The sequence below is a fragment of the Spea bombifrons genome, chromosome 1 (genome assembly GCF_027358695.1).
Source record: "Spea bombifrons isolate aSpeBom1 chromosome 1, aSpeBom1.2.pri, whole genome shotgun sequence".
NCBI classification, from domain to species: Eukaryota; Metazoa; Chordata; class Amphibia; order Anura; family Pelobatidae; genus Spea; species Spea bombifrons.
Genome location: NC_071087.1, coordinates 135312092 through 135329192, shown reverse-complemented (window position 1 = coordinate 135329192; position 17101 = coordinate 135312092). Strand labels below are relative to the sequence as shown.

Sequence of the window (17101 nt, the reverse complement as noted above, 5' to 3'; positions counted from 1 at the left end):
TTACTGTGAAGACCCTCTTTTGTGTAAGGTGGAGTCACAGCATCTCCAATGGTAATAAGTGGCCTCTTTTATCTGTTGAATTGGATAAAAACTTCCTTTACAAGAGCCCTTTTTAGCTGAGCCCCCTTCATAACTAAAAATCCCCCTAGGTATTTTTATACCTTTCCTATTCAACCAAACCTTGCAGTTTCTTATATATATTGTAAACCCGAAAGGACCACCCTAATACTACAATATTCAGGTACGATACATTAGTTTTTCTTTCAGAATGATTTTAGTGTTTTTGTTATTTTAAGTTAGCAAGTGTTATTGAAAGAAATAGCATAATTTTAGCCTGACACTGGAAACTTGATCTTTATTTTGCTAATACTTTTTGAATGCAGCTGTATGTCGGAGTCCTTATCAGAATGACAATCACCGCAAACCATGCAACCATGTAAATCTGTCAAGTTTTCTTTTTCAGCACCCAAGTCCAATTAAGCTCTATAATGGCTTTTTGATTATGCAAATCTGTAATCGGATTAGTAGATGCATTTAAATTTAAAGGACTTTTTTTTGTCTTGTCATTGATCACATGTAATGTCCTACAATGCCATAACTATGTAATTGGTAATGTCATTTATAATACCTTGATGTGATTAGCAAAGCATACAGGCACTATGAGCTTAATGTCAAATATTAGATTGTATTTCTTGGCTTTTGTGGGTTAGTGTGTGTTAAACTTAAGATAGGTATTAATGAAGGTTTGCTTGCTGTTATATATATGTTGGGTATAAACTATGGAAAGGAAGTATGCATGTCCAAAAAAAAAAACTGTTCTCAAAATTAGTTAGTAAGTTAGTAAGGGAAGGACAGAGTTGAGCCATTTATTCTTAACCTTAAATTGTGCCCTTTACTTAGTATTGGTGTCTAACCTTGGACTGCGTCTTGCATTTCCATTCATTGTCTGACATACGAGTACTGCGTTGTAAACTGAAGTCAGGGACATCTAAGCGTTATCTGTACAGAAGCAACATATTCGGCCTTGGTTATCTGTAAGTTTAGAAGTCTCACCTGAGGATCTTGAACGTATCCTGAGGATTTATCGATTAAAGTAGGATATTTATTGATTGGTTTCTACTCGTATGCTTTTAGCATTTAAACAGAGCTCTGTTATATCTGGCACAAAACAATAAAACAATCTAGAACAAAACAGAGCAAGAAACCAGCGTATTGGGGATTCTATCACACTCTGATATTTTTATGTACATTATTCAGATTTTCCAGCTTTCACATCTGCCATCCAAATCATGGTTGAATATGCAGTGCCATTATCTGTACTTTGGCTTACTGCAGCCTTTAATTTAAATATCTAAAACAGATATTGTTATTTTTGCACTATACTTTTTATTTTCATGGTAATTCAAGTTTGAGACTTAAGACTCAAGGACAATGTTTTGCACTCTGATTTTACAAAACATTCATTATGTTTGTGGAACTTAACAAAATGTTTGGGAATTTCAATGGTTATGTAATAATCCTTAAATCACTCTGATGCCGCTTGCATTTAAAAGAATTACATTTTGTGTTTTCTTTTTAGCCCTATATTTCTGCTAATCCACCAATTATCAGAGTCGGTTATGGGAGCCTTTTCAATGAAGTTGTTTGTTTCTTCAGTCATGTGACACACACAGTACGACTTTACAATGTACAAGGTAAGAATATTCATTTTATGACTAGTTCTCTAACTCAGGAATGGGACATGTATTAGTTTATTATACCTTACCTGTGTCCTTCCATGCTTTCTAATGAAATAACGTGTTGCATTTATTGAATTGTGGATAGTGTGTTCCTTGAGTCAAATCATATAGTATATAATCCATAATAAGAGTCCATTAAGACAAAAGAGCATTTATGAGATCAGGCACTGATATTGGATGAGGCGGCCTGGCTCGCAATCGACATTCAGATTCATCTCAAAATGTGTTCAGTGTGGTTAAGGTCAGGGCGCTGTGCAGGCTACTCATGTTCCTCCATGCAGAACCCTGCAAACCGTGTATTTATGGACATTGCTCTGCACAGGGGCAAAGTCATGTTGGAACAGGAAAGCGTCTTCCTCAAACTGTTGCCTCAAAGTTGGAAACATACAACTGTCTAAAATGTATTTGTGTGCTGAAGCATTAACATTACCCTTCATTGGAACTTATGTGACCAAACTCTGAAAAACAGCCGCAGACAGTTATTCCTCCTCCACCAAACTTTACAGTAAGCACTATGCATTTTGGTAGCTAGCCTTTTCCTGGCAAACCCAGATTTATTCATCAGACTTCTAGATAATGAAGCATGATTCATGACTCCAGAGAACACATTTCCACTTCTGTAGAGTCCAGCGGTGGTTTTCTTTACACCACAGCTGATGCTTGAGTGACCTTAAATTTGTATGCCGCTACTCGGCCATGAGAAACCCATTTTATGAAGCCCCCGAGACACAGTGCTTGTGCTAATGTTGCTTCCAGAAGCAGTTTGGAGCTCTCTAGTGAGTGATACTACAGAGGACAGGCGATTTTTACTCGCTACATGCTTCAGCTCTTGGCAGCCCCGCACTTCCCATTAATAGCACTTGTAGTTGCCCGAGTCCAATCTACCAGGGCAGAAATTTCACCAACTGACTTGTGGCACAGGTGGTATCCTATGACAATGCCACTTCTGAAGTCACTGAACTCTTCAGTACGGCCCGATGTACTGCCAATGTTTCTATATGGATGTGCTTGATTTTTATACACCTGTTAGCAATGGGTATGGCCGTAGCACCTAAACTAATAGCGGAGTCTATATACTTTTTGTCATGTAGTGAAGAATAGTCCAAGTACATGCTGTGAATCAATATGGAATTGTCCACTTATAATTAACGCGTGTGCTTGTGGTCTAATTTTTCCATACCAGCTCTGCATGTGCTTAGTATATAAAGCCTTTAGATATGAAATATCCCACATATGTATATTCATCCCGTCCTGGTTCCCAACTACAGTGCATTCTGTAAAATGAAACCACCATGCTCAATACAATTCAGAGTAATGGTGGAAAACACAGAATAATTTCAAAGTGCCGATCTCACTCCACATGTTATACCCTCCTTCAGTCAGCTAGCTGTGCCCCCCGCATGCGCGGCAAGTGCTTTGTTATGCATTCATCTTTAGAAGTGGTGTCAGTGGCATCTGACTGTCCCTTCAACTAAAACAGCTTGGTAAATCCATGTATAAAGGGATACGTGGAGTATTGCCGGCACATACCCGCAGATCATACTTATTTACAGACATACCTGGGAAATGAAATACGCGGAGATCTGCCCCATCAGGCAATAGAGTTCAACACGTATTTTGTTTTACTCTGCGTTTGGCCTTCACTATATTGCATGAAAATAGGGTCAAAACACATTTGATTTCTGTTTGGTTCTCCTCTACAACCGATGGAATGGTGCAGTCAGCATGCACATTCCATTTTTCATGCGGTAAGACTACATAACATGTTGAGCCGTGTCGGCGGATAAGGATTCAGCCCATCTAGACTGCCTATTTTGCCTGATCTAAAGACCTTAATCCTTGGTCTTGTCAAATTCAGTATAGTTTTATGCCTACACAATACACTGTTAGATTGCTCACTTGGAAGGCTGGTATATTTATCTGGTACCCTCTCATAAAGTCAAACTTCCTTACATTGCAGCTATTTTAGATGCTCTCCACGGGTGTTTAGGAGGGTTTATGGCAATCAGTTTATGGCAAGTTTGTGTAGCAGATTCTTTTTTTGTAGTGCAAAAACAACCTACCATCCTCAGTGTTTCAGCATTAAGCTTCATATGGTCTGAATCTGATGTAAGTTATTTTAACAACGAATTAACCTGATTCACACATTGAATGTACACAGGTCTTGACGGACAATCTCCAGAAATATCAAATGTAGTGGATATCAGAGGAGAATTCAATCGTGAGATTGTGATGAGGATAAGTTCAGACATAAACAGTCAAAACAGGTTTTACAGTGATCTAAATGGATTCCAGGTAAGATGCATCACTCCTAAACATGTATAGCATTATATAAATATATTCGGGGCCAATACAAACCATTGTGTGGAAATCTGTTCATAAACAGGACTATGCACAGGACACGTGGTCATGCGTTTAGACTGGAAGAAAGGAGATTTAGACTAAAGCAGAGGAAAGGGTTTTACAGTAAGGACAACAAGGATGTGAAATTCTCTGCCTGCAGAGGTAGTTTTATCAGAGTCTGTACAGACGTTTAAACTGCGACTGGATGGATACCTGGAAAAACATAATATTCGGGGATATAATCTTTAATTATGGGGAAACAGCTTATTGATCCAAGGAGAAATCTGACTGCCATTTTGGGGTCAAGAAGGAATTTTTTTCCCCTGGTTAGTGCAAAATTGGAAAGAGCGAAGCCGGGGTTTTTTGCCTTCTTTTGGATCAACAGCAACAAATTAACAGATATAGGAAAGGCTGAACTTGATGGACGCATGTCTTTTTTCAGCCTATGTAAATATGTAACTATGTAACAATTATAGGAATCTATGTAATAAAGCAAGGCTTAGTAACATGTAGCCACCTGCTTTTGAGCTACAACCCCAATGATGCTCTGCTAACATGCTGTCTCGGAGAGCTAGAGAACCTCCAGCCTTCTAACAGAGCTATATTCCTGAGTGACACATTGTTATGGATATGTTTAAGTGATCCGCTACAGCTCTTCTATCATGCACAAAACAGTTAACTCACCTGCAGTAAAAATTCAGATATTTCTGAGCGTTTATTCAAATATTGAGTAGTGCAATATGGTGACACACAATTTGTTTCTAGCTGCAACCTTGCATATTGTTTTTCATTTTAACAAAAATGTTTAGCGATTGCACATTTAAAGATACTTCTCTTTTAAACAGTATTGTGTTGAATATCTGTTGTGACTACTTTTAACATACCAACGGAGAAGAGTAGCATTTCATCTGTGCCGCACTGACAACTAATGGCATTCTCTGGCAAGTGTGGCAGGTCCAAAAAGCCAAGGACCATCCAGTGCCCCCGATGTACTGCTAGTTACAAGGCACAGTTCCCATGCTGCCCATTTACTGTGTGCCTACATAACATGCTGTACCCAGCACAATGCATTCTTAGCTGAGCACCCAGTCTGTCTCACTAGAGTGGAATGGCAGCCATGGATGCAAATGCAGGGATGCTGCCTTGGGACACGCCTGAGGCAGGGCTTGACATAGAACGTCCCACCACAGTGGTTTTCTATCTGCTTTAGTCCCCTGGGGAAAATAATACGTTTTATCTTTTTATTAATGTATGGAAATGTTCGTAAATGTATTGGTCAATGTTTGGAAACCCCATGCTATTCAAGTGTTTAATATATATTATTATTATTATTATATGTTTAGTGCATATGTTTGGAATGCACTATACATTTTCCTTTAAAAGCTATCCCTGAGATTGAGATATTTTTTCAGTATAGTGAACGGTGCATAAAAATAAGTTATGCTACACCTGATATTCAAAGACTAGCAGACTGATCTTGTTCATGTATAAGGAGATTGCTAGAAAGCCTACAAAAATCTCATTCACGTTACATGATATATAAAGGCAATAATGCATAAGTTAGAGTTTTAAAATAGGAACAAAATGCAGCTTCTGAAGGAGGAAAAGTTATTTTTATTTATTTATTGAATAGAAATGTTTCACTGCTTGTAATCATACTGTTTAATATCTGGTAGCTTCTGAAAATGGTAATGAACCATAAAGCTCTCTACTGAATAAAAAAAAATAAATGAAGCTTGAAATGTGGTCTGGGGGTTATGAGAGCAGACTAGGTGTTATATTCTCAGCCAGCTGTAGCCCTCTTAGCAGCAAAAGGATTAGCGGTGGGAAAAATAAAAAGTATATTTTTATTTTATAAATATAGTACAAACAGGATAATGGATACTGATTGATTTTGAACTGCACTATTTTTTCCAGATTCAACCAAGACAAACCTTAAGCAAATTACCCCTTCAAGCCAACATATACCCAATGACTACAATGGCTTATGTTCAAGATAATGAAGGCCGACTGACACTTCATTCAGCGCAGTCTCTTGGTGTTGCCAGCTTAAAGAGTGGTATGTGGACTTATTTGTTTGTTCATGGTTCCGTACTCAATCTGCTTCAGCTAGTTCAAAGTCTCCCTTGTTGACTTCGATACAAAGCACACAACTTCCAGTTAACTTCTTAGGTGTTTAAAATGGGCACCCGTGTCGATGGTTCACATACTGAGCATTTTCACATAGCCCAGCAAAACGTCAAAATAATTTCTGTCTCTTTAAGCATGATTTTTTAAAAATCTTATTTCCCCCCTGTGGTTTTCATTTATATAAAAACATTATTCTGTATGTTGAGCATAGCATCATTTGGAAACAAATTACGCCTTGATACTCTTTCTTTTCTGTTGTGCTGCTTGTTAGCCTTAACCCTCTAGGGCCATTTTAACTAGAGTGATGATCCTTATATGTTGGAACATGATTTGCTTCCACAGCCTAGCTACCCTCATTATTGCTTGTGTTTCACGTAAAGTATGTTTTAGCAATATTTAAACAAAGGGAGCGTAAACCAGTTGTTGTCTGATACTTTTGTGTTTTTATTGTGCGTTATTCCAGAAGATCAAATTCCTGGCTTTACTTTCATTTGTATGCTTTCTCATATCAAGCAATATAAGCCCAAGAGAAGATGGAGTATTTAAAAAGAGAGTCATGTGAGGTCTTGAAAGCATTTGTGACTTTGCTTCTTTTTATGTAGCCACTTTGACTAAAACCTCTGGGCATAAATCCTTAAAAACATATTAATTCCATATTAATTTTTTAATGACGGCAATAATGTGTACAAAGAAATTCTGCCGTTCTGTCTGATATGTCTTTGTATATTCCTAGGTTTGAGGTAAATAAATGCATAGTAAAAATGTTGGTAAAAGAGAGTGATCTTCAAAAAAGGGCGGGAGATGACAGAACATACTATAGACAGTTTACATAGAGAAGCAATACTCAGGAAGAGAGTCCTTTAACTTACCCTTTAAAGATGGAAAATAGTTTGTTTCTATAGCACAGATTTCTGTGCTTTATTAAAACTATACGTTTTCATAAGCTTGAAAACAGTAGATATTCGTCTTTTCTCCCGCTTCTTACGATGCACATTTTCAAGATTTTCTTTTCGTGTTGTATTCTTGGATCGTTTGTTAAATTTCACGCTTTTCTGAACTTGCCTATAGTTTTCTCTTTAGCAGCATTCCGTGACAGTAGGAAACTGCACAATAATTATTCAGGATGACATTTGTATATGTTTAATACAGAAAATAAAAGCAGGCCAAATATAAAACTGTTATCTAAATGTAATGTTTTCAGACATTTGATTGTATAAAGCGTTGCCTCTTTTTGCTCCCAAGGTCAGCTAGACGTTGTCATGGACCGGCGACTGATGCAGGATGATAACCGTGGTCTTGGGCAAGGTCTTCAAGATAACAAAATCACATCTAATTTGTTCAGACTTCTTCTAGAGCAAAGAACTGGAGTAGATGAGGTATGTAAATTGCTGAGTATTTTGAACCGCTGTTTTAGATTTGAAAATCCCGACTATTAAACCGCAGAACAAACAATACTTATCCATAATGTATATTTCTAAAACGGAATATTAAAATATCGCTGTATTTTGGCAGTTTAGGTGCTAAATTGTCTTGTGCATCTTTAGAACCAGAAGAATCCACAACAGAGAGTGTGAATTATGCGCATATTAACCATATAAAGTAATAATCAAAACGTTGTGTTTTTTGGGGTTTTTTTGTATTACAATTTAAAGCAATCGAGTACCGTATATTCCGGCGTATAAGACGACTGGGCGTATAAGACGACCCCCAACTTTTACAGTCCAAATATAGAGTTTGGACTATACTCGCCGTATAAGACTACCCCTCTACCCAGCGTACAACAACCAGCCAATCACGGCAAGCGATGTACCTTACCGGTGATTTGCTGGTTGATTTGCTGACATATACATACATGCACTGCCCTTACACACACACACACACACACACACACACACATATATAATATATATATCTATATATATATCTACACATATGCCTGTCCATACATACACATTTATACACTGCCCTCACCACACACCCCTACCTTTACACACACATGTATATGTATATATATATATATATACACACACACACACGTATGTATGTATATGTATATATATATATATATATATATATATATATATATATATATATACACACACCAGTATATATATATATATATATACACACCAGTGTGTGTGTGTGTATATATATATATATATATATTTATATATATATATATATATATATATATATTTCTCCCCCCTTTGTGCCTTTCTCCCCATCTCTTACCTTATCTTCTGTCTTCTTTCTTCCATCCAGTTGTGGGAGCCCGATGTCTGGCACTTGAGACCTCGGCTTCCCTGCTCTCTAATCACTACGCGCCGGCTATTGATGCCGGGCGCAGGGACATGACGTCATCCCTGCGCTCGGCATCAATAGCCGGCGCCTAGTTATTAGAGAGCAGGGAAGCCGAGGTCTCAAGTGCCAGACCTCGGGCTTCCCTGCTCCCTCATCACTACGCGCCGGCAATTTATGCCGGGCGCCGGGACATGACGGCATCCCTGCGCTCGGCATCAATAGCCGGCGCGTAGTGATTATAGAGATTGGTGGCTTCGTGGGAACCTCCGGCTTGGTAAGTACCCGGCGTATAAGACGACCCCCCACTTTTAAGAAGATTTTTTGGGGTTAAAAAGTCGTCTTATACGCCGGAATATACGGTACTTCACTTTCCCACATTACATAGTTATATCCGTATATTCTGAGAGACTTTTATAGTTTCAAGTTCATCATGGGCTTCATCTCTGGACATATTCAGGAAACAACATACTTCCTATATACTAATCGGACGTGGACATAGTAATGCATGAGAAATAATGTCAATATTTTCTAACACAGGTGTAAGGCACACAGGTATACCACCATCTGACGCTGTCCCTACTTCCTAGACTGGTGGGGACATCAATCGCAACGATTATGCTCCTAGGCACATAATGTTTGCACCCAGCCCATAAACCCCCTGCTATTAGGCCAGGTTATGCAGGAAAGAACTGGGAGCACAAACACCTTATACAATCAGGAGAATATTTGGGTCATTTATATTTTTAAAACAACTGAGTTTTTTTGTTTCATTTGTGCCTACGTCAGTGAACAAAACCAAGTGGTTTTGTAAAAACCGGAAGATGCTCTGTAAAGTTTTATCTCGCGTTACAGACACTAATCAGACATGACTTTTTAGTTGAGATAATACATCACTAAAGCGCAGAAGACTCCTTGCATTCTCTTGCTTTTCTCAGAACAAGTTTTTAGTATTCCACAGTATGTCTGCCTTCATCAAGTAAATGTGTATGAATTGAATGAATTAAATTCTCAACATGAGCTCTGCTTTCCCCAAATAACCCCATTCAGTTACTATATGTGTTAAGACGCATTTATACAGAGAGCATGCAGCTCCATCGCACTTCTTTTAAACATATGACCAGTACAGTTTTTTTAGTTTAATAGTATTTATTTTTACTACTGTCACATCCAGCATAGTAAATGTCATCTTTAGAGCGTAACGCGCTATGTTTTTTTTCCTTTCTTTCTCTAAATATTGAAATGGCAGTGTAGGTATAATAATTGTGGTAATCATCTAAAGACTTAAATGTTACTGTTACCATCGTTATCTCTATACATTTTGGAATGTAGCAGTTTTTCTAGAAATGCGTTTACAATGTGCACTGTATGCACAGAATGAGGGCAATTTGTTAAAAATATCATGTTGAGATAATAGTGGAAATAATTTATACATCCAGATTTTTATTATATTTGCCAAAGCAAAAGACCAATAAAAATCCTGATTTAATTTTGGCAATGTTCCTCCCATTGATAGTTCCTTATTCCAGTGGCTTCCTCCTACAACCTAGAATCATTCTGCTCAGTCATTCCAAACACAGCGTGCTCAGTTTTCAGAACACTATAAAGGGCTTATAACAATATTTTTTTCTCTTGTGACACTCTATTTTGGAAAGTTGTGAAGCATAATCAAGAGACTCTACAAGCCATAATTTGGAAGGCTGTAAACATGAAAGCTCTCATTGTAAATGTAGACAGTGCTAATGGTCTTCACATTTTGCCACGTTCTTTAATTAGCTGTATAGGCAGCCACAAGGGTTCAGAGTATAATTGTTGGTTTTTAACAAGTTATAATTTGAACAGCTGATTTTTCTAAAGGCTTGGATTTTGAGCAATTGTTTTTCCACTAAGATTTTCCTGTGCAGATTGTTATTTCATGAGCTAAAACAAATGTTGTTCTTTTGTATAGTTTGTAATTGCAAAAGAGATTCAAGGCTGATTCTGAAGCTCATTAGGTCTTGAGGTTCCCCAATTATTATAAGTTATTTCAATTATTGTAGTTCTATTGTGTAAAATGCAGTACAGAAAATGTGTCCCACATCACACCTTGCAGACATATGGGTAAAAAATATTAGTTGCACTTATGTCCTATGCGAGCCGGGCAGCCCTTGTACTTCAGGACATTTTATGTAAATAAATGTACTTAATTTAAAGCGAAATCGGCGACAGAAGCGAAAAATTAGTTGAGGTGGTGGCAATTGCAGTAAATTATTGATAAATATAAAAATAATGCGCTTTAGGCGTACAAATCCAAAGGTAGTATGTAGTCTTAGGAGTAGTGTTCCGTTGGTGACAGAGGACTTAAACACAGGCAGACAATGTTGCAAAGCACTGTGGAATACAAAAGGAAGGTGCTTCTGGCACTTTACAGATCTCTGGTCAGACCTTGTTTAGAGTATTGTGTACCGTTCTGGAAAGAATGTAGATATTCTGGAGAGAGCGCAAATAATGTTTAATACGGTTTGTGAAAGAAAAATAACCTGAAAAGGCTAAAGGATCTCAACATATATAGCTTGGAGGAAAAAGAGAGACATAGGTGATGTGATAGAAACATTAAATATGATTCCTCAAGGCACAAGAGGGAAGTATATTTGAATGGCAGCCAAAGGGCTCAGAGGCTTAGATGTTAATGTAAGGAAGGTTTTTTTTTTTTTAAAGGTAATATGTTCTTAAGAGCTTACTATAGTGAGGGAGTCCAGACATGTATGGAATAGGCAAATGGATAGCCTGGATATAAAAATAAAAAGTTTGAGGCTTTTACAGCAGAAAAAAATGGGCAGACTAGGTTGGCTGAATAGTCTGCTGTATGTTTCTGATTCCTAAGCTTTTAGTTTTTAGTGTAGCTGGAGGTGAAAGTTGTGTTTTGATAATTTTGCCCATTTCCCTTAAGGTTCACACACTTTTGATGATTTTTCCATCTTTTCCAACTTTGACATCACACCTACAAAACATTTTAAAGAGGTCCTGTTATGGATTTTCCTCAATCCAGAAATCACTGCATGAGTTAGCAGTAGAGTGGGGATGCATGAAGAATCAAATGAATAAAAAAAATATACAAAATCACCTTGTTATGGTCTTGGCATGAGGTATTGATCTGGATTTAGTGTAAATACACACGTGGTATGTGGTTTTCAGACCTTAAATTGGTTATGCGATGGACAAAGTAGTAAGGTCACCTCAGATGAGGTTTGACATGCTCAGTCTCACATTTGGTGAAAATATGCTTTTACTGTTTTAATTTCTTTCCTATATTGTGGAAAACCCATAGTGACTGTGAAATACTATTTTATCTATCAATTGTAGATGTGCACTCATGTTTTATAATGTATGAATATTTTGTCAATTGCAATAGAAAGAAGAAGAAAAAACGGTCAGTTATCCGTCTCTTCTGAGCCACGTCACATCAACCTTCCTAAACCTCCCTGTAATCCCGATGGCAGTGACTGCTGATCTCGATGTTCCTGCATTACTGGATGGTTTCTACGCTTTCACAACACAGATGCCTTGTGATGTCAACTTAATAAACTTAAGGACAATCCAATCAAAGGTACTTGTTTAATATGTTTTATTGTGTCTCCTGAAAATATTGATCCTTCTGTGGAAGCAGTAATCTGAGTGTTGCTTTTTGTATGATATTGGAGCATAGCAAAGTTCAATTAGAGGTGTCATATTCTTGTAAGCAAAAAGTAAAAAAAAAACCTGGTTTAAAACCACAAACTGTTGCTTTAAAATGCCTTCAAAACGATATAACTGCTTGCTGTTATAGGTTTTTCCTACAGTTGGGACCAGGAGTCGTAATTTTCAGTAAAAATAAATGTAAGATTGGTATGTGTTTCTCTTTAACCAATGCACTTAAATATATACCATCAAAAAAGAGAGCCTGTCGGTTTCCCATATTCCACTTTTTTTACATTTGCGTTTACTTTAGTAAACTAACGTAGGTGTGTTAACAGACTGAAATTAGTAACATGCATTGGAAGTCTACCTAATGTGTATACAAGTGAGCCATTAATGTCTGTATTTGTGTATTAAATCCACCTTTCAGCAATTAACCACATAGCCCATTTCTTATGTTTAAGGTGGGATTTTTTCCATCGGATGAAGCAGCTCTTCTTCTTCATAGGAAAGGTTTTGACTGCAAATTCTCAAATAAAGACCTTGGACTGTTCTGTTCAACAACTCAGGGAAAGGTATATTCCATTTTTGAATTGTTTTGATTATGCAATAATTTTCATTTTTTTTCTGCTGCTCGCAAATTCGGTTTGTTGATTGGAATTCTAGTTTTCTCTGCTACAAAAAGATACATTTTATTTTCTAAGATAACTTTTTGCAGCCTTAGAGGTACACCCAGCCCTCAAATGCACTAGAGATTTATCAGAAACATTCCTATGCATTTTGCGTGTTTCACCCCCCCCCCCCAATTTTTCTCGGACAGAAAATGCATGTGGGTACTTAACTCTAGCGCAAATTTGCACAAGTTTTCCACAGGGTTCTGCAGCCACATGCTTTTTTCCTTCCCAGTAATTGGCTGCTTTGAACAGGCAACAAAAAAGTTAGTGTACAGTTCTTATATGTAAAGTATTTATTTCAGCTCCTTCGAATAAATGTTTCAACTTTTGTTACATTTACAAGCTTGCATGTTTGTTTTTGACGCCATCATCTCAATTCTTGTTTCAGGTTCCAATTTACCAACTTTTCAATGGATTTAAAGTTGAAAGCCTAATACCTTCAACATTATCCTTGATGCATCCATCTTCAGATGGTAGAAACATAAGTGAAATCAACATGAAACCTATGGATATAAGTACATTCCGAATTAAATTAAAATGATCGCTGCTATAGACAACAATTACATCTCCTCTGACATGCAATAAAGAAGCACATTGTGAGCCCAGTTTCTGGACACTGTGAGGATATGCATTCTGTTTGTTTCCTTTTTTTGGCAGACCAAAACCTCCATGGAAAAAAATGGTTAAGGAAGCCATGTTTAACATGGGCTTTAATTCCATAGGCCATGTCTAAGAAATGTTGCCACTGCTTTTGTAAGATGTCTTTCGAATATTTTTGAAATCTCAGGTTAAGTGTGTTAATTTTGTGTTGTCATTTTGTGTTGATTCATTAACTTCTACAAAAGTCACTATAGAAGAAATATAAAAAATATATATTTGAAGGTAAGCAAGAACTTGATTAACAGCTAGGGGCCAAATAGTTAAAACCATTAAAAGCAAATGGTTTCCCATGTACTTCCTATGATGAAGAGTTGAATACAAAATTAAGTGCAATTTGCATATTTTTTAAACTTGTAGTATTACCAAGCAGCAGTTGGGGTGTGCAACAAATTGTTTTGCGGTTCACCTCTCAGACACACAATTGGTTTATTCCCAAAATCAGTCTCCTAACGTGTTGTATTTTTGTGCTTTTTGTTCAGTTTGGGAAATGTGCAATTGTTCCATCACTTTAAAAAAAAAATGGAGGTTAGTAGATAATCATATACAGTAAAAAAGGATAATGGTTATTCCTTGTTTTCAAAAATAACCATACAAAAAAGTGCCTTACAATTTTCTTTTAATTATTTAATGTTCTTGGGGGTTTCTTTATATCCAGACTTGACATCTCCAACAGCCACCTTTATGTCCTAAGGTAACAATGAATCCAGTGAATCCATAAAGCTTGACTTGCTGAATGTACACGTTTATTCAAAGATCATCTTGGAGACTGCATTTTATAGAATACACTTTTTTGATGCCAAGGATGCTTTCCGTTACTGTACTTCAAAAACAACTATTTTTTATAGTACAAGTTCCATTGCCATGGATTGAGAGTGAACATGTCAACTATCCACATTGTCACCTGGAAAAAAAAAAAAACTTTCATTCTGTCTTCTGCCTTTTTTTTTTTTTTTTTTTTTTTTACTAATGTTGTTTTTTCATTCCTCTCCTTGTGAATTCTAATGGTTAATGTCATTGATTGCAGGCTGCAGCTATTACTGCTAAAGTGTGGATGCCAGCACAAAATGTGCCATAAGTTGGAATCCATGAGCCAACCAAAGCAGAATCATTTTGAGTTCATTTAGTTCAGATGTGTTATTTCTGCTGGTGTATGCTATGTGTGTCTTCACAAATCAAGAGTGTTTAAGTATTCTTAAGAAATTTATATTTTCACTGTTCCTTGCTAATGTTACATTTACAGTGAAGCTGTCAGTGGATGTTGTGCATGCTTGGGATGAGTACATGCATTTTCATATTTCACTAATTATTTCCATGTTTGTTTTAAGTAAGGAGTAAGGGATTATTAGTCAGTTTGTGCATTTATTTCTCTTTTACTACTTTATCCAAATTCTTCTACGCAGTATTATGATAATCTACAGTGGAAATCAATGGTAAAAATATAATTTCACTTAAATGGAACACACCATATATTGCTGTTTTTTTTTTTTATGAGAATTTGTTAAGCTGCAGACTTTTCAGAGGTCGTATAGTGTTTAATGCATTAATAGCTTGGGTTGTGTACTTCAATATTCCTTAGTACCTAACATGAGCCAGAGACAGCCTATGGTAAAAGGGGTCAACAGAAAATTAAGCGTAATTTACTATTAATACACAACACATACATTGTTTAAAAGACATTTCTTATATTGCAACCATTATTGATCATTTTAACAAATTGTTTTTATGTTTGTTTCTCAAATCAATACATGTTGAGGCCCGGCTTAAAAGTTGACAGAACACTTAATGTTCTGTACATGGCATCCACCTGTTCGTGTGGATCTAACATTGTGTTTTCCTATGATAGCAAGCCCTACTACTCGCACATCCATTGGGGAAAAAGTGCTGTACAAATATAGGCATGTTGGTTTTAAGCTCCAGTGAACATGTCAAATATTGCACTGGCTGCCTGGCGCATGCTGCAACCTGTTAAAATACCCAGAACAAAAGCTTCAGGTCCATATCTGGGGGAGACCTGTACCAGGGCAGCAATTATCTGAGGACATGTATCTTTTATAACATAGCTTTTGCTATTAAGTGGCATTGTTTGCTTTTAATAAAGGCACTTTACCATATGTATTTTCATTCTAACATTTATTGCTGCTTTCACAAAAGTGCTTAATTTGGATGGGGCGTATTTCAGAATATTATCTTCAAATAGTAAAATGCAATATTCGACAAAGCATGTTTTTTATTCGAGCATCAATGATCGATGAGTTGACAGTCTGCAAACTGTTTTTTGGTTTCATAATTACATTGCCATAGTCCTTTGTTTCTGTATTGTACCTTTAGCATTGCATAACCATGGCAAGATGCAATAATTCTAGGTTTGCCTTTTTAAGTAAGGTTTGTTGCCGTACATAAGAAAATTGCAATGATATGAAGCAGTGTTCGCAAAGACTTTGGGTGCATTAAATCCGAATTAAATTTGGGTGCATTAAATCCGAAATACAATATTTTATCCACTTTGAACAGAATACAAAATATTTTCTGCTATGAACTTAACTGTCTGAAAATAAATAATTAAAATATCCATACTCGAAGGCCACAAAATGAAAAATAGATTTTTCTTAATTATAATTCTTTCACAGGTCTTGATTCAACAGCATTTTGACAATTTATCTCAATTTGTTGAAAGTGATTTAAACATTTTTGATATTTTCTCTAAGGATTTTTTTATTCTGATTCTGATATATAATGTGCAACCTGAACTTTAATAAATATATACCATGATTTATGTGTACAAAATTGCATTTTTTTTATAATTATGTTTTAGTAATTCAAAGACTCCAGTCTTAAAACTTTTTAATGTATCACTCTTGCTGTGTTCCAAATAACCGTTTGTCGAAAATTAAGGAAACATTTGCAAGAGAGCTGTACTTTTAGCTTATTGACATCATTATACAGTTGTGTGAAAAATAAAGTACACCCTCTCTGAATTCTGTGGTTTTAGATAGCAGGACATAACAATCATCTGTTCCTTAGCAGGTCTAAACAACACATGACATATTACACTGTGTCAACAAAAGTAAAGCTAAAGTAGCAGACCTATGTTGCTAATTAGATTCCCTTGATTAAGTGATTACCAACAAGTGTGACCACCTCTGTAAAAGCAAGTTTTAGCAGCTTGCTGGTCTGGATCACACAATGCCTTTGAGGAAAGGCATCAGTAATGATCTTAGGGAAGAAATTGTTGCTGTCCATCAATCTAGAAATGCTTATAAAGCCATTTCCAAACAATTTAAAGTCTATTGTTCTACAGTGAGAAAGATTATTCAAAAGTGCAAAACATTCAAGATAGTTGCCAATCGTCCTAAGAGTGGACATCCCAGCAAATTCACCCCAATTCACTGACCAAAGGTCAGACTGCAATGCTCAGAGAAATTGCAGGCCTCAGCATGCTAAAGTTCATGATGGTACAATTGGAGAAAGTAAAAGTATGAACAAGTATGGTTTGTTTGGAAGGGCAGCCAGGAGAAAGCCTCTTCTCTCTAAAAAGAACATGGCAGCACAGCGTATATTTGCAAAGTTGCATCTGACCAAACCACAAGACTTCTAGAACAATGT

The 17101-nt window shown here is 36.5% G+C and overlaps 1 protein-coding gene across 1 annotated transcript in view; it reads left to right on the top strand.

The window, feature by feature from the left end:
* The window catches only part of MAN2A1 (mannosidase alpha class 2A member 1), a 56101-nt gene extending 41803 nt beyond the window's left edge, over positions 1-14298 (top strand). The window contains exons 16-22 of the mRNA XM_053474365.1: positions 1580-1694; positions 3901-4034; positions 6000-6141; positions 7455-7588; positions 11902-12096; positions 12629-12739; positions 13227-14298. Of these exons, the coding sequence (XP_053330340.1) occupies positions 1580-1694; positions 3901-4034; positions 6000-6141; positions 7455-7588; positions 11902-12096; positions 12629-12739; positions 13227-13379 (984 nt within the window). The 3' untranslated portion in view covers positions 13380-14298. The remainder of the gene's footprint in view (positions 1-1579; positions 1695-3900; positions 4035-5999; positions 6142-7454; positions 7589-11901; positions 12097-12628; positions 12740-13226) is intronic.
* Positions 14299-17101: the final 2803 nt, after the last annotated feature.